The sequence below is a fragment of the Physeter macrocephalus genome, chromosome 2 (genome assembly GCF_002837175.3).
Source record: "Physeter macrocephalus isolate SW-GA chromosome 2, ASM283717v5, whole genome shotgun sequence".
Classification (NCBI taxonomy): Eukaryota; Metazoa; Chordata; class Mammalia; order Artiodactyla; family Physeteridae; genus Physeter; species Physeter macrocephalus.
The window spans coordinates 48,353,486-48,376,779 of NC_041215.1; the positions used below are offsets into that span (position 1 = coordinate 48,353,486).

General features: G+C 33.8%; 1 protein-coding gene across 1 annotated transcript in view; it reads right to left on the minus strand.

Annotated features, from left to right (window-relative positions):
- The window catches only part of LRP1B (LDL receptor related protein 1B), a 1,933,320-nt gene that overhangs the window by 826,692 nt on the left and 1,083,334 nt on the right, over window positions 1–23,294 (minus strand). The window contains exon 11 of the mRNA XM_024122386.1: window positions 21,877–22,113. Coding sequence (XP_023978154.1) covers window positions 21,877–22,113 — 237 coding nt within the window. The remainder of the gene's footprint in view (window positions 1–21,876; window positions 22,114–23,294) is intronic.

The window sequence follows — 23,294 nt, forward strand, 5'->3', positions numbered from 1 at the left end:
GATGCAAAAGGTATGAGGACACATAATACAGTTTCCTAGCATAGGTGTGAGTCTAGAATAAGCCTGGTCTGGGATACAGAGATACCATATGCTAGTTTGCTATGGTAAATCTGGGAAGTAAATGTGACTTCTGTTAACAATAACATATCTTAAAGAATTTAGGGTTATTTTTTTTCCTCTTTTAGTCATCTATGAAACCTGTGCTTTCAGGATATTTTCCAAAGTATTTTTACAAGATATTATCTGTTTTGTTCACTGGTATATCTCCAGGGCTTAGAACATTGCCTATATATAACATGATCTCAATAAATATTAGTTGCTTGAATGAGTATATAAGCGAATGACTCAACATCACATCATCAATAATTCCAGCTTTCCTCCAAATGACATACAGGCCTTCTGAAATTATTTTACACTAACCTCTTTTATAAGCCCTATGATCCAAGCATCTGCAGTGGACGATACTATTTTTAGCAAATTGATGTGCTGTTCTGGAGAAAACATGGACTTTTGTGTCAGAGAGAAATTGGCGTCTTCACTCTCCTGCAGCTTTTCATTTTAATCTTTCTAAGAATTTTTTATAAGACTTCCCCTTATTTGGTCGTTGTGAAGGTAAAGTGAAATAATATATAAGGCATTAAAAAACCCCAGAATTTAATACATGTTAGCAATGCTAGCTCATTTCCCTATTCCCATGTGCATATTTCACTTTCCCATCTCTGTGTCAGTTTTACTTCCTATTCCCTCTCTTTTCTGGCATTTTCCCATGTTCTAAATCCTTCACCTTTTTTAATGCCAAAAGAATTTTCTATCTGCTACACAAATCTTCTCTTATTATCCCTGTGAAATTCATCTATCCTTTAAATTCCCTTAGTAGTATATCTGAGTGCCATTCCTGACACCAACTACTGCCTTGTTAAGCTTCCTGAAGTGTGGACAGGCCAACTTTTCCATTTGTCTCTGTGGAACAGGAGGGCAGGATAAAAGTATAATTCATGCTTGAAACCCCTAGTAGAGATCAGTAGTAAAGGCTTGGTAAATATTTGTAAAATTTTTAAAAATGAATGAATGAATGTAAGCACTGTAAATGCGGGGGAAGGAAAAAATAACAGGGAATTGAGAATGTGTGGTTAGCTTATTCATTCCAGAATACTAGTGAAGAATACTCTCTTATTGCTTCAATATGATCATCATTCCCATATTTTCATAGAGTGGCAAATACCTAGAAGAAAAATTTAATCCTTAGTTTAACTACTAGACCCTTAAAAATATTCAAATATTTGGAACTATAGAAAACATTTTATTTTTTATAGATACCACCTACAAAGAATTGAATCAGAGAGAAAAATCACACATCTGAACATACACAGATTTTCACATGGAGACATATCACTTAATCAGGCTAAAGATGTACCACACCCCACTGTTTGACATATGCCACCACTATTCTCAGGAGCATCAAAAGCAAAATTTGGAGAGTTATTTTTTAAATAAATACCGTGGATGATAAAAAATATTACTACTTAAAAAGTGCTATGTAATGGAAAAGTCAATAAGAAATAGTTTTTTTTTCTTGTTATCCTAAAGTTGAATGTGCTACGGAATTTGGAATGTCAGTAATGCAAGGATTGGTAAATTATATTCAATAAAGAGTAATTCACATTCTGCTACTACAGGACAGCACCTCTTAATGCAAAGAATAAGGGGGATAAAATCTCTGAGATGGGATAGATAGAAAATTCAGTATCATTGTCATAGCAAATTATGTAATATTCCAAGAACAGCCTCAAGAGTTGTTTAGTAAGAAATAGATTCATCTTTCTATAATTAAGGTACTTACAGTTTGAAACTAGGTATTTGATAAATACATCTTTCTAGATCATAGATTATTTTTTCTAAAGTTTGTGCAGCATTTTAATAGTCATATTCTATCTCACCTGGATTATCGTCCCCAGAATTCCTGGCAGAAAGATGAAATACCTCCTAGGAAAGCTGCTGCTTCTCCATATATTTAAACACTCAAATTAATCTGAACTTCACAGTTTTCCAGAACATAATCATAATAGAACTTACTTAATTTAGAAATGATTTCAAATTTAATATTTAGTATTTAGAACACATGAAATAGCTGGAAGATTATAGAAATATAAATTGGGAGCTGGGAATATTAGTTACAATTTTGTTGCTAACTATCCATTAAATCTTGGGCAAATGACATATCCTCTCTGAATCCATTCGGCTTCCTATGTAAAATTACAAAATAACACACACACATGGCCAGCTATTTCTTTATTAAGTACATACCATGTACTAAGTGCCTTACAAACATCATGGGTCCCAATCCTCAGAGCAACTGAGAACAATTATTCCCATTTTACAGATGTAATAGATAAAGCTTCGGAGAGTTTACATAACCTGCCCAAGCTCATACAGCTAGTAAGTTATGGAGCAGAATTCCGATTTAGATACTCTGACTTCTGCACCTCCGCATTTAACCTCTGTTTTATGTTACCATGATCTTTAAGGACATTTTCATTTCCAAATTTCTATAACTAACTGTTTTATAATTATCCCCAACCTATGCTAATTTATGAACAGCATAACTAGGGGAAATATGATGACTTGTTACAAAGAAGATGGCATTTGGGAGTTCTGCAATCAAACAGGTTAAAACCCAAGCATAACATGTAACAAGTTGAGTTGTAAGACAACATTCCTTAACTCCTGTAAAACCTAGGTCCCTAACTTTTTGAAAAAAAAAAAAAAGTATTTCTTACATTCAAAGGTTAGCTTGAGTGTTCAGAATATTTTATATGAAATATTTGGTACATACTAGGAGCTTAGTAAATGCTATTGTAACAAATAAATATTTTGCCAATTGGATCAGATTTAAATGGGTTTAAAATATCATTTTAAGTACTGAAGCCATGAAATTTATAAAAATAATTATTATTAACCTGAAGGTGCCATGTAAAATGTCAAATATGTATAATATTATATTTATACAAAATGTATATATATATATAAAATGAAGGAATAAAAATTATTTAAAAATTTATCAAATGACAGAATTGAAGAACATTAGTTATTTGAGATTAATAGTTTAAATAATTTTAATTACCTATTTAATATTTTAAATATTTGATTCAATAATTTATCTTAATTTTTTATAAGAGCTAACTATGAAACAAAATTAATGTTTTCCTTTTGCTACATTTTAACTTTATAATATACAAAGTAGTCTCAATGTGAAATGCTCTATAGGACTTACCAAAATAATTAAGTCTGTGTAGGTTACAAAAAATTGGTCCTGAAGCTATTTAACAGCTAATTAAATTATGAATGAGAGTAGATAGATGTTTGCAAAGTTGTAAGAGACAAAGATTGCAGCACAGCTAGCCCACAATAAGAAGAAACACTACTTCTAGAAAAAGAGCCCTCGTGAAACATAAAAGGAAGAAATTCAGTGCTATGAAGATTTGGGGAAAGGATTTAACAGGAAAAAAACCAAACTAAAATAAAACAACATCCATTTAAGAGGTAAAATGAAAATTTATGGCTATCCATTTTTTTAAAGAAACTATCCCTGTTTGAAGAAAACAACTTATATTAATGTGACCAAAAGTGATCACAGTTTCACTAGTTTCATTAAAACTCTTCTTTACATGCTTACCCAAAACTGCATTACTTTGCTTTGTAATAGCTATTTTCTTTTAAATTCTTACTTAAGTAAGATACCAATTAATTTCATGCTGTACATATTTTAAAAGGACAGCCAGATGGGAGTATAATAAATCCCATGGCCCTCTCTAGATGTAATTACTGTAAACACTTTATTAATCTTACCAAAAAATGTAATATACTTATATAAATCGTATTATCCTGCCTGCAAAAAATATTGTTTTGCTCACTTTGTTTATCAGTTTGTCTGGGAGTTCTGTTTGTACCAGTATATATAGCTCATCTCATGCACTTTTAAATTTAAATATAGTTGGCATACAGTATTATATTAGTTACAAGTATACAACATAATGATTTGACATTTACATACATTACAGTGATCACCATGATAAGCCTAGTAACCATCTATCCTCAAAGTTATTACGATACTATTGAGCATATTCCTTATGCTGTATATTACATCCCCATGACTTATTTATTTTATAACTGAAAGTTTGTACCTTTTAATCCTCTTTACATATTTCCTCCCCCCCACAAATCCCTCCCCTCTGGCTACCACATGTTTATTCTCTGTATCTATGAGTATTTTTTGTTTTTGTTTTGTTTGTGCATTTGGCTTTTTGTTTTAGATTTCATATAAAAGTGAGATCATACAGTATTTGTAGTTCTCTGGCTTATTTCACTCAGCATAATTCCCTGAAGATCCATCCAGTTCTTACAAATGGCAAAATTTCATTTGTCTTTATGGATGTGTAACATTCCACTGTGTGTGCCTAATACCCTCCAGGTCAATCCACATTACTCACATGGCCGAATTTCATTATTTTTTATGGGTGAGTAATATTCCATTATGTATGTATGTGTGTATATATATATGCGTGTGTGTGTATATATATATATATATACCCCTCATTTTTATCCATTCATATATTGATGGACACTTAGGTTGCTTCCATATCTCAGCTATTGTAAATAATGCTGCAATGAACATTGTAGTGCATACATCTTTTTGAATTAGTGTTTTGTTTTTTTTTTCTGGTAAATATCCAGAAGTGAAATTGCTGGATCTACAGTAACTCTATTTTTAATATTTTGAGGAAGATCCATATTGTTTTCCATAGTGTCTATATCAATTCACATTTCAACCAACAGTGTATGAGGGTACCCTTTTCTCCACATCCTTGCCAGCACTCTGTTATCTTTTTGATAATAGCCATTCTGATAGATGTAAGATAGTATCTTGCAAACTTGATTTGCATTTAACTGACGATTAGTGATGTTGAGAACATTTTCATGTGTCTGTTGGCCACTTGTCTCTTTTGGAAATATGTCTATTGAGGTCCTCTGCCGATTTTTAATAGGGTTTTTTTATGTTGAGCTGTATAATTTTGGATATTAACCTCTTATCAAATATATTGTTTGCAAATATCTTCTCCCATTCATTAGGATGTCTTTCATTTTGTTGATGGTTTCTTTCATTGTGCAAAATAGTTTTAGTTGGACCTTCTTTCTCAAGATTGCTTGTCTAATTGAAGGGCTTTTGTAGTTCCATAAAAATTTTAGAATTATTTGTTCTAGTCCTGTGAAAAATAGCATTGGTATTTTGATAGGGATCGCACTGAATGTGTAGATTGCCTTGGGTAGTATGGACATTTTAACAAGATTAGTTCTTCCAATCCATGAGCACAGTATATCATTTTGTTTATCTTTAATTTTTTTCATCAACGTCTTATAGTTTTCAGAGTAATGATCTTTTATCTCCTTAGTTTGATTTCTTCCTAGGCATGTTATTCATTTTGATGCAATTGTAAATGGTACTGTTTTCTTAACTTCTCTTTCAGATAGTTTATTTTTAGTGTATAGAAATGCAACAGATTTTTGTACATTGATTTTGTAATCTGCAACTTTACTGAATTCATTTATTAGTTATATTAATTTTTAGGTGGCACCTTTAGGCTTTTCTATACATGGTATCATGTCATCTACAAACAGTGACAGTTTTACTTCTTCCTTTCTGATTTAGTTGTCTCTTATTTCTTTTTCGTGTCTGATTGCTGTAGCTAGACCTTGAATAAAAGTGGCAAAAATAGGCGTCCTTATTTTTTCCTGATCTTGGAGGAAATGCCTTCAGTTTTTCAAAAGTGAGTATGATGTTGACTGTGGGATTGTCATACATGGTCTTTATTATGTTGAGGTATGTCCCTCTATACCCACTTCATTGAGTTTTTATCATAAATGGATGCTGAATTTTGTCAAAAGTTTTTTCTGCATCTATTGAGATGATCATATGATTTTTATTCTTTAATTCTTTATTATTTGTTAATATCATGTTATCACATTGATGGATTTGCAGACATTGAACTATCCTTACATCCCTGGGATAAATCTCACTTGATCATGGTGCATTGTTGTATTCGGTTTGCTAATATTTTTTTAAGAATTTTTGCATCTATGTTCATCAGTGATATTGGCCCATAATTTTCTTTTATTGTGGGGTTTTTGTCTAGTTTTGGTATCAGGTTGATGCTGGCTTCATAGAATGAGTTAGGAAATGTTCCTTCCTCTTTAATTTTTTAGAATAGTTTGAGAAGCATAGGTGTTAAGCCCTCTTTAAATGGTTGGCAAAATTCACCTGTGAAGCCATCTGGTCCTGGACATTTTTTGTCAGGAGTTTTTTTTTTTTTAATTTTTAATTTCTGATTCAATTTCATTGCTAGTGATTGGTCTGCTTAGATTTTTCTATTTCTTCCTGATTCAATCTCAGAAAAAGGTATGTTTCTAGGAATTGATCTATATCTTCTAGGGTTTCCAATTTCTTGGTGTATAATTGTTCATAAAATTCTTTGTGATCCTTTGTATTTCTATGGTGTTATTAACTTCTCTTCTTTCATTTCTGATTTTATTTGAGCCCTCTCTTTTTTCTTGATGAACCTGGCTAAAGGTTATCAATGTTATTTCTTTTTTCAAAGAACCACCTCTTAGTTTCATCGATCTTTTCTACTGTTTTCTTTGTCTTTATTTCCTTTAGTTGAATTGATCTTTATTATCTTTTTTCTACTACCTTTGTTTTTTTTTTTTCTTACTTCATTTAGGTGTAAATTAGATTTTTCATTTGAGATTTTTCTTGTTTCCTGAGGTAAGCCTGTATTGCTATAAATTTCCCTCTTAGAATTGCTTTTGCTGCTTTCCATGGATTTGGGTCACTGTGTTTCCATTTTAATTTGTCTTCAGGTATTTTTTTATTTCCTCTTTGATTTCTTCAATTACCCATTGGTTGTTTAGTAGCATATTGTTTAGAATCCATGTGCTTGTATTTTTTATAGTTTTTCTTGCAGTCAATTTTAGTCTCATATCCTTGTGGTTGAAAAAGAAGTGTGATATGATTTCAGTCTTCTTAAATTCATTGAGACTTATTTTATGGCTTATCATATGGTCTATCCTAAATAATGTTCCATGTGCACTTGAAAAGAATGTGTATTCTGCCGTTTCTGAATGAAATATTCTGTATGTATTAACTGACTTTATTGGCTAATGTGTCATTAAGGCCAGTGTTTCCCTATTAATTTTCTGTGGGGATGATGTATCCATTGAAATAAATGAAGTGTTAAAGGCCCTTACTATTATTGTATTGCTGTCAATTTCTCCCTTTATATTTATTATTTGCTTTATGTATTTAGGTGTTCCTATGTTGCTTGCATATATAATTGTTATATCTTCTTGTTGGATTGATTCTTCTATCATTATGTAATGGCCTTCTTTGTCTCTTGTTACAGTCTTCATTTTAAAGTCATTTTTTCTTATAAATGTATTGTTACCCTGGTTTTCTGTTTTGTTTCCATTTGCATGGATTATTTTTTTCCATCCCTTAGCTTTCAGTCTGTGTGTGCCTTTAGATCTGAAGTGAGTTTTTTGTAGGCAGCATATATGTGGGTATTGTTTTTGTAGCCATTCTGTCTTTTGATTGAAGCATTTAGTCCATTTATATTTAAAGTAATTATTGATAGGTATGTACCTATTTCCATTTAAAAAATTGTTTTCTAGTTGTTTTATAGTTTTTCTTTGCTCCTTTCTTCTTCTCTTGCTCTCTTCCCTTGTGATTTGATGGTCATCTTTAGTGTTATGTTTGGATTCCTTTCTCTTTATTTTTGGTGTATCTATTACAGGTTTTTGGTAGGTGGGGAGATTCATATATAACATCATATATATATATATACTTATATATATATATTATATATATATATATAGTAAGTTGATTATCTCTTAAGCTCAAACACATTGAAACAACCCTACATTTTTACTCCCCCACCCACATTTTAAGTTTTTTACATTATATTTTACATCTTTTTATTTTGTGTATCACTTAACTACTTATTATAGTTATATATGATTTTACTACTTTTGTCTTTTAACCTTACTAACTTTATAAATTATAGATCCACTAACTTTCCTGTCTTTCCCAGTGAGATTTTTTTCTTTCACAATTTTCTTATTCCTAGATATGACCTTTTCTTTTCTGCTTAGAGAAGTCCCTTTAACATTTCTCATAAGGCTGGTTTAGTGGTGATAAACTCTTTTAGCTTTTGCTTGTCTCTAAAATTCTTTATCTCTCCTTTAATTCTGAATGATAACCTTGCTGGGTGTTCTTGGTTGCAGGTTTTTTTTTTCCTTTCAGTACTTTAAATATATTGTGCCATTCCCTTCTTGCCTTCAGAGTTTCTACTGAAAAGTCATTTGATGGTCTTATGGGAGTTTCCTATATGTAACTAGTTGCTTTTCTCTTATTTTTAAAAAAGACTCTCTATCTTTAATTTTTTGATATTTTAATTATAATGAATCTTGGTGTGAGTCTCCATGGTTTGATCCTGTTTTGGACTCTTTGTGCTTCACTGACCTGGATGTCTGGTTCCTTTGCCAGGTTAGGGAAATTTTCAGCTACTATTTCTTCAGATACGTTTTCTGCCCTTTTCTCTCTCTTTTCCTTCTGGGTCCCCTATATGTGAATTTTGGTACGCTTGATATTGCCTAAAGTTTTCTTAAACTATCTTCATCTTTTTATTCTTTTTTTCTTTGTTTGGCTTCTGTGATTTCCACTATTCTGTCTTCTAGATTGCTGATCCGTTCTTCTGTATCACCTAATTGATTCCTTCTAATGATATATTTTTTAATTCAGTTACTGTATTCTTCAGCTTAGATTATTTCTCTATTATATTTTCTAACTGTTGAAATTCTCACTCTGTTCATCCATTCTTAATTTGGTGAGCATGTTTATACTCATTACCTTGAATTATTTATTGGGTAGATTGCTTATCTCTGTTTTGTTTAATTCTTTTTCTGATGTTTTGTCTTGTTCCTTCACTTGGAACATATTCCTCTTTTTCCTCATGTTGTTTAATTCTCTGTGCTTATTTCTATTTATTAAGTAGGTTCATTATATCTTCCAATCTTGGAGAGGTGGCATTATATAGGATATATCTTATGGGGTCTAGCAGCACACTTTCCTCTGGGCACCAGACTATATGTTCCTGGGGTGTCCCCTATGTGAGCTGAATGTGCCTTTCTGCTGTGGCAGTCTGGACTACTGTGGGCATGTTGATAGTGGGGGCTGGCTCAAGCCTGTTTGTCTGTGAGGCCCTGCCTTGTGTTGCTAGTGCACTGGTAGGTGGGGCAGGCCCGTGCCATGGCTGGTTGTGATGCCCGATATCATGTGAGTGCTGAAGCCCTCCTGGTGGTCAGGGCTATCTCTCCACACAGCTGGTTGTATGGCCTGGGGCCATTACTTCATGCATCTTTAACTGCTATCTAGTATTATTTTCTGTTAAATGAATAAACATACCCCAATCCATTCTTTGTGTGTGCTTTTGAGGGGTATACTCAATGCCAGGGCGGGTAGATTGATCTGGACCTATTATTTTTAGTTTGCTTAATTATCTAAAGATCGCCTTAAGACCTTTTTTTTTTCCATTTCTTTCCGTTTTCATGAGGGCCATAAGGTTCTACTTTTCAATTCTTATATTTGAAGTTTACACCTAGAATATTTTAGGTTATGGTTTCTCATGGTCTAGTCAATGTGGTAAAATCTGCCCTCTAGCTAAGAAATTCCCATCATCTCTGATCACTGATGATATACTCTTCAATTTCACAGTGCTGGTATCAATTTACTCTATTAAAAAATATTTTTCAGTGATTTATTTTCTTGGATATAGAGGGCAAAGTCAGGGTGAACTGTTTGCTTATTCCTATACTTAGTCCTTTGCCCCATTTATAATCTGACAGATGCATTCAAATAGAATGAAAACTTTCAGAATGACAGTTACATTTTTACTGAACACTTCACCTACTATCTGGCATCTTTGGTAATTAAATAATGTTTTATATAGGTATATGACTAGAAATCTTAGCAATAAATAAGAATCAGATTTTGAGATAACCTTAATCATATCATCCTGTACCATCTCTTTAATAATAACAGATTTTTCTTCTAATAATGTAATGCATTAACCAATTTTTCTTTTTGCAAAGTGAAAACTCCCATCACTACTTCATTTATTTATTTTTAGTTAAAATGTAATACAAAATGAGCTTATTGAAAGGAGAAAACACTTAAATATTTTTGCATCAAATGAAATGTCTTTATGTGTAAACTGCTGATGTTTAAAAGCATCACAAGTGATTCACATTTATTCATAAGCAGAACTCGGCTACTTTTAAAAATTGATTCTAATGCTAAGTGAAGGAAGAAAAAGCAGTTTTTAAAAATATTTCAATCTTATTCTTCAAATTCCCATTTGTATTAATGAATTATAGACATGAAGAATTAGGCTTCACTTAGGATGCACAAACCCACAAAAGAATATTGAAACACGTAACAATAAGAGAAAGACCAATAATCTACAAGATTACAACTTTTGTTGAGTCCAGATAAAAGCTGGGATCCCAAGGAAACACAATGAAAAGAAATCCAGAGTAACAAGCCTCTTCCAGTAAAAACGGGTCACATGAATTGTTGTACCTTTGCCAGAGCACAGGAGGAAGAGGCAACTGCCATAAACGTAGACTTTTAAAAAAGTTAAAATGGCAAAGAATTTTAAAAACCAAGTGTGAATTAATGTGATACTTTAGAATTCTTGGGAAACCCTGACACAAAGGATTTCTTTCACTGAGTTCACAAGAGAAATATCGAAGGCATACCAAGAGAACTGAGAGCTAGCCCTGTGTGCTTCACAGACATAAAACCCAACATATTCCCTAGACTTTTCTCTCATACAAAGAAATCCCTTAAATCACTGGGGAAGGGGAAGGAGACCACCCCACTCCCAGAAGCCAGACAAAGATCCACTGCCTGTGAGGGAGGTATAGAAAATAAATTCATTTGCCACTAAAAAAAGGGTAGGCAATCCTCCCTTCTCCAAAGGAAAGGTGAGCTACAGAGATAAGCAGCCATTGAGGGAGGGGTAGAAGCCAAAGCCTTGTGACCCTAAGAGAAACACCCCTGGTACCACCACAATTTTGCTACTTACAACAAGCAACTCTAGTGTAATGCTTGGAGAAGGGTAAGAAATTACTGCCAATGGTCCAAAACAAAGGTACGGTGACACTGAGGGAAGAGTACAAGCAAAGCTGTTTGCGCCTAGAGTGGGTACAATAAAGATGCTTGGACGAGAATTCTAAATTGATACCAAAAACAACAACAACAACAACAAAACAACAGATATTTGCTACCTTGGGGCATGGAGCAAAAGATTATCTCCTGCCCAAGACCTCCCACAGACACATAGCAGATATTGGCTGACAAGGGAAGAGATGCATGGAAAGACCCATCTCCAAAGCCCAGAACTACAGACTCTAAATAAGACCAAAGACCAGACAAGAGAATGGAGAACCCCTTGTCTACCACCATGAGCCTCCCACTTATTAACAAGTCACAGTTAAGGAAAGGGCAAGAGTGTGGAGAGAGACCCCTCAGTGAGGCAGCCATGCAGGGATTATTGAAAGCTAAAGAATGAGCAGGCACACTCCAGGATACTTACTAAGCATAAGGTAGAATCAGCCCATCACTGAAGTATCTGAGAGGTTTGGTTTACTAAGGGTAACTATAATAAGAACAAAATCCAAACCCAGTGAAATTACTGAATAGATTGATCAAGCTCTTCACACTAACACACTGACAGAAGAAATGTACCTATGCTCCTGGCCTACATTTTACTTATTTAAGTTCCTAAGGTTTTCCTACATAAATTATTTGAAATTAAGAGTCATACAGAAAGCAAAAGACAAACAACCCATTGAGATAAACTGGTCAACCAAAGAAGTAAAGTGTAAATAAAATCAGACCTTAAGATGACCTTGATATGGAGACCTTCAGATTTAAACATTGAGTTATCAACATACACCTATCAGAATGGCTCAAATGAAAAAAAGACCAATAATACTATGTGCTGGAGAAAAACCAGACCAACTGAAACCTTGATGTGGGGAAAGCAAAATGACCCAGTCACTTTGAAAAACATTTTGAACAGATTGAAGAGTTTGACAGTTTCTTATAAAGTTATGCATACACTTACCATACTAGTAGGCAATCCACTTTTAGAAATGAAAACACATGTCCATATAATGTACTATATGTAGGTGTTTATGACAGTTTTCTTCAAAATTGACCAAACTTGAAACAACCCATTTGAACATCAACTGGTAAAAGAATGAAAGTTTTGTGGTACATCCATGTAGCATAATACGACCCATTGTGAAAAACAAATGAATGTCTGATACACTCAACAACATGGAAAAATCTCAAAAACATCTAAGTAAAGAAAACCAAATTCAAAGGCTATATATTTTAGGAATAAATTTTTCTGACATTTCAGAAAAAGTAAAACTGTAGAAAAATAGATCAGAATAGAAATCAGATCAGTGATTGTTAGAAACTAAGGGAACTTTCTGGGGTGACAGGAACATTCCAACTTGACTGTGGTGGTGGTTATTCAACTGGAGATATTGAATTGTTCACTTAAAAAAGGTGAATTTTGCCATATATAAATTATGCTGTAATAAACCTTATTTTTAAAAATATAATTATAAACACAGCTAGAGTTTATCAGGAGAAAAATACAAGTGTTTAGAGTAAATTTTGCAGTCATTTTTGGATCGAACAACAACAACAAAAATACCAGTTAGTTCAGTCATTAGTTTAGGGGGAAAAAAAGAAATAAAAAGATTTCTTAAAGATTTTTATCAACATGATACCAAATAACAAATATGACTGACATTTAATCTCAGATTTTTGCACTTAATTGTATCTAGCAAAGGTTGTCATAAAATCAATCTGTGATGGAGCAGGTATGGGATGTATATACTCCTGGCCAGGTGCTATAGGTTCCCACGGCTAGAGCACACTCCCCATAAACCAACTTGCACAATTCATAAATAATGACATGTATCCAAAAGTAACATAATTTTCTTTGGGGCATAAGATAAAATAGTGTAAGCAATGGGAACTGATTAATAGGAACAATTTTAGGACTTGTGATGCATTGTGAATAAGCAATCTTTTCATCCATCTTGAGAGCTAGTGTCAGTCTGGGATTGGAAATAATTTTAATTTGTAGGTACAACCTTCATATATTTTATCATTCTGAAGAACCTGTACAGAAAATTAAGTCAGATGATACTGTTCACTGAAACACAAAATTTTAGAAAATATCTCACATCTGGTTTTCCTTACAATCACGAGTATAGGCAAAGGTGACATCTGAGTTATTACAACTGGATAATTAAAATTGGAGGAAAGAAAAGAGTATGAGGGATGCTCTTTCACCTCATGTCCAGTGATGGCACCAGCATGAACCTCTTGAGAACTTTTTGTATGTGCTTTTATGTTGTTGTTTACACTTCTTAATTTGTAAAGTCTCAATTCTAAGCCTTGCAAGATCACTATTTTAAAGTTTAAAAGAAAAACTAAGAATCTAGGTGATAGTAAAATCAGATAATTTTAAAAACTAGGAATATAAAGATGAGTGAAAATACTATTTGTTGCCATCTTTAAGTGAATTTTCAAAATAGTCTTACTGTTGTTTTTCTTATATCTCCTTTCCAGGTGTTATTTGGACCACTGCCTAATGACTATTAGAACATCCCGCAGGTAGATGGATCACTTGCAGAATCAGGAGCAATAGTTAACTCACTGTGACATTTGTAATGGGATGTTAAAATTAAAGCTTTGATTAGAAGACAAAATGATAAAAAAAAAAAATCAAAGTGAGTGTGAGAAAAAAAAAAGTCCTCATATTTTACAATCAACTAGATAACAATTGTTTCCATAACTCTTAGACACCTTAACCAGATCAATGGTGTAAAGGGAACATAATGTAAACAGGGGAGGGTTTTAAGAGATTTCTTTGGAGAGTGATGCTGCTGTTCTGTTAGTCTCTAGTCCCTACCCTTCAATCCCCCAAGGTGGTAGAAAAGAGAGAATGGAAGGGTACTTTTTACCTCAACTCTAGTGATGGAGCTTTCTACGGGGCCTCTAAGAGATCTTTGAATTGTTGGTTTTTCCAAATGTGCAAAACTCACACCTGAGAAAGTCTCACACCTGAAAAAGCTAAAGTGGACTCTGGTAGCAGAATACTTAGCGGGGGTTGATTTGCACTGTATCTGCACTCCCAGAGTTTATTGGGGCAGAAGGTTTACAGATAATTTTGGGGACTATATGTGGACCACACAGGAGCATATGTTGGCATAGGGATGTTTGCAATCTGGCTCGTTACAGGGACTCAAACAATAAGAAGATGGACAGGAACTGGTTATTCAAGGATGCAGAGTCACAGGCATAGAGTTTCATGCACTTTGGCCAAGGGAAATGTAATTAGAGGGATCTAGCAGAAAACCTCCAAATAGCTTGCACATGCACACACACAGACAGGCACACACATATACACACCCCAAGAGTGATTTTAAAGATCTGGCAGTCTCAGAGAGAGGTCAGTTTATAATGGAACCAGCTCACATAGGACCTTTGCTATCTCCTTATCACTCCTAACCAATCTTACCCTCTCACCTCTTCCTACCAATGTTGAGAGGTGAGTGGGCATTGGAAACTAACTAGCAAGCTGGGAGGGGTGGCAAGGAAAATAAATGCAGGACAGAGAAAGAATGAACCAAATATGCTCTCCTTTCCTTTTTTCTAGCCAGAAAACAATACAGGTGGGGAGCAGGGAAGATTTGATGATACACTGAATTTAGAATTGTGACATATGTATATATAGTGGAGTGGGCATTCCCAAATTGAGTCTGTGTTTCTGACTTAACATGACCGAGAGGTCTGGCTGCTGCCTCGTTGTTAGCAGAAAGGATTGGGATTTGACCAAGTTTTGCTATGGGGTAAGAGTATTCACTGTACTGAATAAATTTTAATAGTCAATGAAAGGCAAAAATAAAACTTCACTTTAGATAGGGCAGAGTCACATTATTTGACATGTGTTCTACAGACAATGACTATTATCACCCCCTAAAATCCTCTCATAATGGCTAGTTTCAAGGGAACTTGCTCAGCTGGCATTGTGGATATTAACTGTCCCCACAATTTGAGCTAGCATTTCCTATTTTAGAGCCCCCATAGTAAAGTCTGCCAAGACTGATTTATTAAGCTTTTCTTTTTCATCAGAAATTTGCATTAACCTAAACAAAAGTACAATTACAGTCAGTGATTAGAATATTAGTCCTAGTTTAACAGAGGATTCCCAAGTGATTTCTGAACAAAGATTACATAATGCTGAGAATAATTAAGCAATTAGGTTGAATGTATTTTTTTTTAATTCATGGTAAAACTGGAAATTTATTTAAAGTGCCCCCAAATTTTACTGATCAGAATATTTATTGATGTAACAATCATATTTGTAATAATACTTCAATTGGTACTTTGGAGATTACCAAATATTTTCACATTCTACCTTTTGACCTTACCCCAGTAATTAAACATTTACAGGATAATAGACTTGTTTTTAGAAACTTCTAGGGCTATTCTGAACTCGTGTGTGTGTGTGTGTGTGTGTGTACTATGCTGTATTTGTCCGTGCTTGTGCATGTGTATATATGCCTATGTTGGGTGGAAACAAATAAAGGGAAAGAAATCTTTTCTTCCATGTTTACTATAACCTATTAGCAACATGGCCAATTCCATTTCTTATGACAATATATTTTAGAACCTAGATTTCAATCTCTTCATACCCATGTCAACTTTTCTGACAAAAACACATATACTGGCTTAAAGTTTTTTTCCAATATCTCATATACTTCCTGAGAAACATCAGAAATTATGAGAAATATATATAAACTAAACATGAAATTGAACCAATCTTTTCAGGACTCAAATCTCCTACGCATTCTGGGAAAACATCTTATTGATAGTCAACAAGAGTCAGTTATGTACAAATAGGCTATAACCTTGCTACTCAGCAGGACAACAATAACCATTAGATTCTCAAAAGTTGCAAATGCTTGCAAATCTCTTCTTAACAGTTTTAATTAAGAAATGTCTCATGACTGACAAATGTATTCATTATTTCCTTTAATGGTTGGTCAGAGTCTACATCTCTCAGAATTTTTCTTTATGAAAAAGTCAGAATTAAAGTCAGAAAAAATGAGATTGATATTCACCTGCAATCTAACAGCAGAGAGTAAAGGCTTGTTCTTAATTTTAAAATGTTTTGCAAGGCATAATGACTATTTAACGTTCATGGGAACTTTCTAACATAATTTATTAATGATATCTCAACAGGTTTGTTTCATCAATTGTAACACTCAATCTTTATGAGACACTAGAAATTCCTAGAGAATTATAGAATAGTGAAGTTCATTGAGATCCAAGAACAAATGGTGATCTCTAGATACAGAAAATTATAGTCTTACTCTCAGGTAGGTGTCATCTGGGAACAGATTGCACCCTATAACCTGTTTTGAGTGGCCACACTAGTCCTGGTTAAAATAGAGGCCTGGGAATATTTCTGGAGTTCTGAAGTATGTTTTAAGTCGGTGGTTGTGTATGTGCGTGTATGTGGTGGTGGTACTGGTATTACAATGATGAATTATCAAATAATAATTCATGGCCCAGGTATAATACCATACATTTCAACACAAAATTGGATAGAACTGAGCTGAAGAATACGGTTTGACTCTTCACATGCTGGACAGGCAATCACATAAATATGGCACTACCCTTTGATACTTTGATAATATGTCAACAGATAACCTTTAAACATGTCATTTGGAAGATATGTTTGTCAGAGACTGCCTCCCTAACTCCTGGCTACAGTTCTATTCATATCAAAACAGACAGCCTCTCTTCCATGCTGCCCAAAGTTATTCATTGTTCTCTAACTTCATGGATCCTGTAAGTATCTTCAGTTAAAGGAAGACTCTGAGGTGTGGAAATGTGTACTTACTCCAGATCTCAATCAAGTAGAACCCATCTTAAGAAGTATATAAGGTCAGGGGTTCCCTGGTGGTGCAGTTGTTAAGAATCCGCCTGCCTGTGCAGGGGACACAGGTTTGAGCCCTGGTCCAGGAAGATCCCACATGCCGCGGAGCAACTAAACCCGTGTGCCACAACTACTGAGCCTGCACTCTACAGCCCGTGAGCCACAACTACTGAGCCTGTGTGCCACAACTACTGAAGCCCATGCACTGCAACAAGCGAAGCCACCACAATGAGAAGCCTGCGCACCGCAATGCAGAGTAGCCCCCGCTCGCCGTAACTAGAGAAAAGACGGCAGGCAGCAATAAAGACCCAATGCAGCCAAAAATAAATAATTAATTTTTTTTAAAAAAGAAATACATAAGGTCAATATAGCAAAGCAGTTCAGAGCACATGCTTTGCATTAGTTCCTGTGGCTACTGTTACAAATTACCACAAATTTGGTGACCTCAAGTCTGCAGTTTTATGATGGCATCTATTGAAACTAGTTTTTTTGTTACAGCTGCAGGCATTAATAACTTTCAAACTCAGGAAAAATGCTTTGAGTGTTTTTTTTTTTTTAATACTTTAAAGATATGAAACAATGTGAAAGATCTTTTAACATACCTTCTATTTGGATATATGTATCTCAGTATAATTAATTTATACAGCTTAAAACCAAGTACTGCACTAATAGAATATATGCAATAATAAATTGAATACTAAGTTTTCATTTTTGTATTTTTTCCTTTCTGCTGGAGATTATAATTCATTCTCCCATGAAAAATGAATCTTGGACAAGACATTCAAGAATCTAAACATGAATACAATCTTATAAAGAACACCTATCTTGTCCTCTCAGAGAGCATAACAATTATATCTGCAAGAATTGTTACCAAGGTTATTGCCCCAGAATCATACTCCTGGCCCTCCCTCCAGGTAAATTTGCAGAAAACCACAGCTAACCATATCCTCTAGCTTTGTTCACAGCACAGGAAAAAGAGTCTCACTATAAGAAAACTGGTGCAAGCTGGTTCAACTTCAAAAGTGGGACAAATATCACCCTGCACCTCATTACCATCTCATTGTAATAGTAAGGCCCCTGTCTCTCTGCCCATGATGGCTCAACCTGCTTCCAACCCAGATGCCAGAGGACCATACAAGGACAGAAAAGAGGTGACACCCCAGTACCAGGAAGAACCCGCCTATTCCCAGAAAACCAATGCATACACTTCCCCCTCATTAGCCTTGCCCTTAATATCTTGCCTTAATTGTCAGTCCCCTGGGCAAGAAGTTGATTTGTGATTAAGATTCCACTTCTCCATTCTCCAGCCATTGAATAATGATTGTGCTGCTTCAATCTCAACTTTGGTTTCATTTTTGGCTCTGCAAACCCAAACAGAAAAGAACCTTCCTTCCCCCTGAGTCAGGGGCTTGGCCAGGCTAGGGTTCAAGTAGGGGATCATAAGACCTAATTTGGTAACAGAATGACTAACCACTTAGTCTATTTTTGCTTGCTGTTGGCATCTTCGTTTATTTCTTTAGAGCACTTATCATGATCTTGTTCATTTATGTGTTTATTTGTTTATTATCTATTTTTCACTATTTGGATGTAAACTAAATATGAAGCTTTGTCCTATTTACTGCAGCATTCTCATCCCCTAAAATAGCACCTGGCTCAGGGAAGGTATTCAATGAATATTTATTGACTGGACAAATAAACAAATCAAGTAATTAATTAAAAGAAATCAAGAGTATAAATTTTATCAGAAATTTTGGCAAAAAATTCTGAAGAGTAAAACACAATAAAGACTGGTAAATGTTTTGTCCTTATAAAAGTCTATTTTTATTAAATCACTAATATGTCTTCATTTCATAGATATTTTCCATAATTACTGAGATATATGTAAGTACTTCAAATGGGCAATTTTCCTTTCTTATTTATTTATGTACCATTTTAGCCCACAATATTACACAAAGATTACGAGATATATCACATTTAGGAAGTTTGCAATAAAACTCTAAGAGAGAAAACAAAAGGAATGAACAGAGATGGGTCTTTTTTTTAAATGCTGTTTTTTTCTATATAAAAAGGATCTGAGCTTGTAAAGAATATGTTCAAGATATTTATGTTTTATGTAAAAACAGCAAAATCCTTAAGCCTTCTACTTCAAACTATACAAATTTACCTAAGACTCAGAATTTCTACTAAGCTTACAAAATCATTTGTCAAACCAAGCATTTCCTCTCAGTCTTCAGGTTAGTTGGTAGAGCAGTTAAATGAGTGAATATACATAGAACTTAATTCTTCTGATCCCAAGAATCGTGAATTGTCATTTGCCAAATATAAGTTCTGTTTTGACATGTTAATCTCACAGCATAATGTGTATTATTATTCTCCTTACTGGTAAGAAGCAAGATGAACTAATAAAAAGACATTAAGCTGTCCCTTGTATAGGATAATCAAAATGTTTAATATATTTCAGGTGTAAAAATCGACAAAATGTTTTCAGAACCTTCCTACTGCCAAAGCAACACTGTACAGATGTGCCTAGCAGTCCAGTGGCCATTAGAATTGACCTCTGTTGCTGTGGTAAAATGCAAAGAACCCCAATGTCACTGATTAGATATGGTTATCAAAGTTAGGATTATTAGCTGGAACATTCAGTCACAGCACAGGAACTGACACTTTTTGAAAAGAGCCCAAGGATCCTCTATATTTTATGTCAGTCTAGGTCAAAATTAGAGCAATCCAAATGCATCTACTTAGAATATGCAAGTTCATTGTCCTTCTAAAATTGTCAAGTTCCTATTATTTGTTATTGAATTACAGAGAAAAGTAGGCAGACAGCCTCTGCCTCAGGCAATTTAAAGTAAAACTCTTGACTCTAATTAGACACTCCTTAGGTGGCTAAGTCATGGTGGATTTATATTGCTTTAATCAGTAAACTATAAAAAAAGGCAAAAACAGGGATATTTTTCATTTTAGCACTTCATTTGTCTCTTGCGGAAGGTGTATTTTTATCATTAAAGTTTGATTTAGAGTGAACCTGAGTTGAATGAATAACCTTCTCATGCTGTCCCCAGTCCCTCTAAAAGACAGGAGAGACCATCATGCATTACCACTCATGCTGTAAATAATTTTAGTCCATTTCTCTACTTTTATTTTCTCTACTTCCTCCCTCTGATTCACTCTGTACTCCACCACCAGATTGATTCTCCTAAAATATCTTTTTATTCACATTATTCTTTGGCTCAAAAGCATTTCCTCTTACCCCTTCAGGATTTTATCCAAGCCCCTTCACCTCACATTTAAGGCCTTGAATTTCACTACCTTTCGGGATCCACAGCTCCTCTGTCATGATTACCTGTAAACTAAACCTGCAGTAGTGACCCACTTAATGTTCCTCTCATCCTCTTTCTGGAGCATGTGCTTTTTGGTGTTTTGTTCGTTTTGGTTTTTTCTCATGGAATTCCTGGTGCTGAAGTATACCCCCTCCCCTTCAACATTCTTTCTTTAAGATCTAGCCCAAATACTACCTCCTTCACAAAACAGTTCTCTGAGAATCCCCAGATAAAGACACCTCTGCCTTCCTGTGTATTCTTATTACACAGACATTCTCCATTAATCATGTATTTCTCTGGGCCAGCTTTGAACTTATTAAATTAAATGCTGCAGAGCCTTTATATTGGGTTGGCCAAGAAGTTCATTTGGTTTTAAGTAAAAATAAAAGACACATTTTTCATTTTCACCAAGACCTTTATTGAACAATGTATTCACTAACCAAACGAACTTTTTAGCCAACCCAATATTTGGGGGGAGTTTATATTATCTCCAAAGGTAGATTATAAACTCCTTGAAGGCAGTAGCCATTTCCTAACATTTTTATTTATCTCCTATGATAGCTAGCACAGTGTCCTTCATATAATAAGCACACAATTAATGTCCCTAAATCAAGGATTTTTTAAATATTTGAGAAGTAAGCAAACTGTATATATGAGGAAACTGAGGTCCAGAATCATTAGTAACTCGCCTAAAGGTGACTAGCAGCCAGTCGAAGATTCAGTTTGCTTGATTATTAAAGATGCTTTTTACTTATACCAAAGTTATATTATTTCATTATTGATCAGTTGTTCTAAGCCAAGTAATTTATTAAACTCACTGATTTTAATAAAGTATATGCATATATGTTTACATATTATATATAATAACATATATGTATTTGTAAATAAAAATAGGTATAAACAGTTTCTCTGCAGATATTATTTCAAGGGTGACTCTAAAGAAATCAATTGTAATATAACGTAAAAAACAATATGCAAGAATCGTGAGGACAATGGGAACATTGATCTTTTTAATGAACTTTGAGTGACACGACCAATATTCCAGTGAGAACCAAGTATTACAAGTCTCCAATGTCCTGTTAAATCTTATGTTCTACCGTATAACACTGTAAACATATAACTGTAAGTCTACATTTTCCATGAAGGTGGATTAATAGCTCAATTTAATTCCTGTAATACTTGTAATGTAGTGGACAATTGCAAGTTCAATTTTATAATGAAGGTTTTAATAAGCTAGTATTTGGAAAACATGCTGAAATAATGTTACTCAAGAAATAGAAATTAACAAATATTTTAAAAATCAACAGTAACTTGGGTTCTGGTTAAAGTTAGTTTGACGTACATTGTATTTATCCTTTTAAATAAATGTTTTGTCTCTGGGCAGTTTGATACACATTGTTACTTACCATCTTTCAGGATGGTTTCTCGCTCTGTGCCATCTATCTTCTGCCGGCCAATTAGGAAACTGGTGGTGTCAGCAAAGTAGATATAATTGGTTTCTGCATGAAAATCTAAAGCACGAGGGTTTACCAGATTTTCTATGGGGATCATGTATTCATCAGCTATCTTGGTATTCAAGTCCATTCCTCTAACAATTCCTGGGCGTCCTTTCCCATAAAAGAGAAACAACTCATTCTTTGGTCCTGCAGAAGAAAGATTACAAACATAAACAACCGATGCTGCCTAATCTTTTTTACCCTGCATAATGCCACTGTTTAATTAACTGGCACAATTAACATTTTTTTAAATTCAGTACCAAAAATTAAACCCTAAAATATGCCAAATGTATCTCGATGCAAGAAGGCCAGCTAATTGTGTTACTTTAATTAAAACAGAAATTACTTCTGTGAATAGGTTATATTTAGTTAATTATTCTTTTGCCTGTAACTGTATAGCAAAAACATGACAGATCCTTGGATAACTTATAACTGTAAAATGGACATTTATTAAAACATCTGGCACATTTAATTTTACAATTCATTACAATCTATCTAACATATCTGTAGATACTAACTGTAGCATTCATTATGTTTGACAGTGCTAAAAACTTCAGAATATTTAAAACACCCCCCCTACTCAGAGTTTGCATCTACAGACTGTCAGAAGCAAACAAAAAGAATCACACAGTATCACATAACTTGCATGTGAATATATTATAGTTTGTATAAACATGATTTTTTTTTTAAGAAATGAAATAAAATGCCAGTTACAGTGTCACTTCTTTCTTCATATCTTAATTAGAACGTTAGAGGTTGATGCTGTCTGCCAGTAACTCTGATGTACAACACAGCCTTTATCAAAAACTAAACAAAACAAAAAACTGTGTCCTGGGTTAAAATGCAAGAATCAAGGAAGCTTTTTCTACAGAATGAATGAACTCCTTCAGACTTTTATATGAAACTACATGCAAGGCTCTCGTATTGCTAGGGCACATTATAGTTAGTTTAGTATACATAATTTTGAAAGGAATACTTCATATGGAAAGGAAAACATAATAGGTTTTATTAAGAAAACTGAGGACACATATGACTATTATTTTTGGATAACCATACCATAGTGAGATTCTTAGTAAATTAAAATAATTACGTTATAAAATTTCGAGAAAAAAAAATAAGTAATTACTCATAAACTCAACACCCTCAATGCAAACTATATAATCATTTTATATATTTTCTTTCTCGTTTTCTTTTAAAATTAGTGTTAATGAATATTAAATATATATAAATATTTATAAAATGTTAATATTTAAATAATAAAAATAAAACAAATCTCATGTACTTAGCATAGATCTTAAGAATATTTCCAGAACATTAGAATGCACACA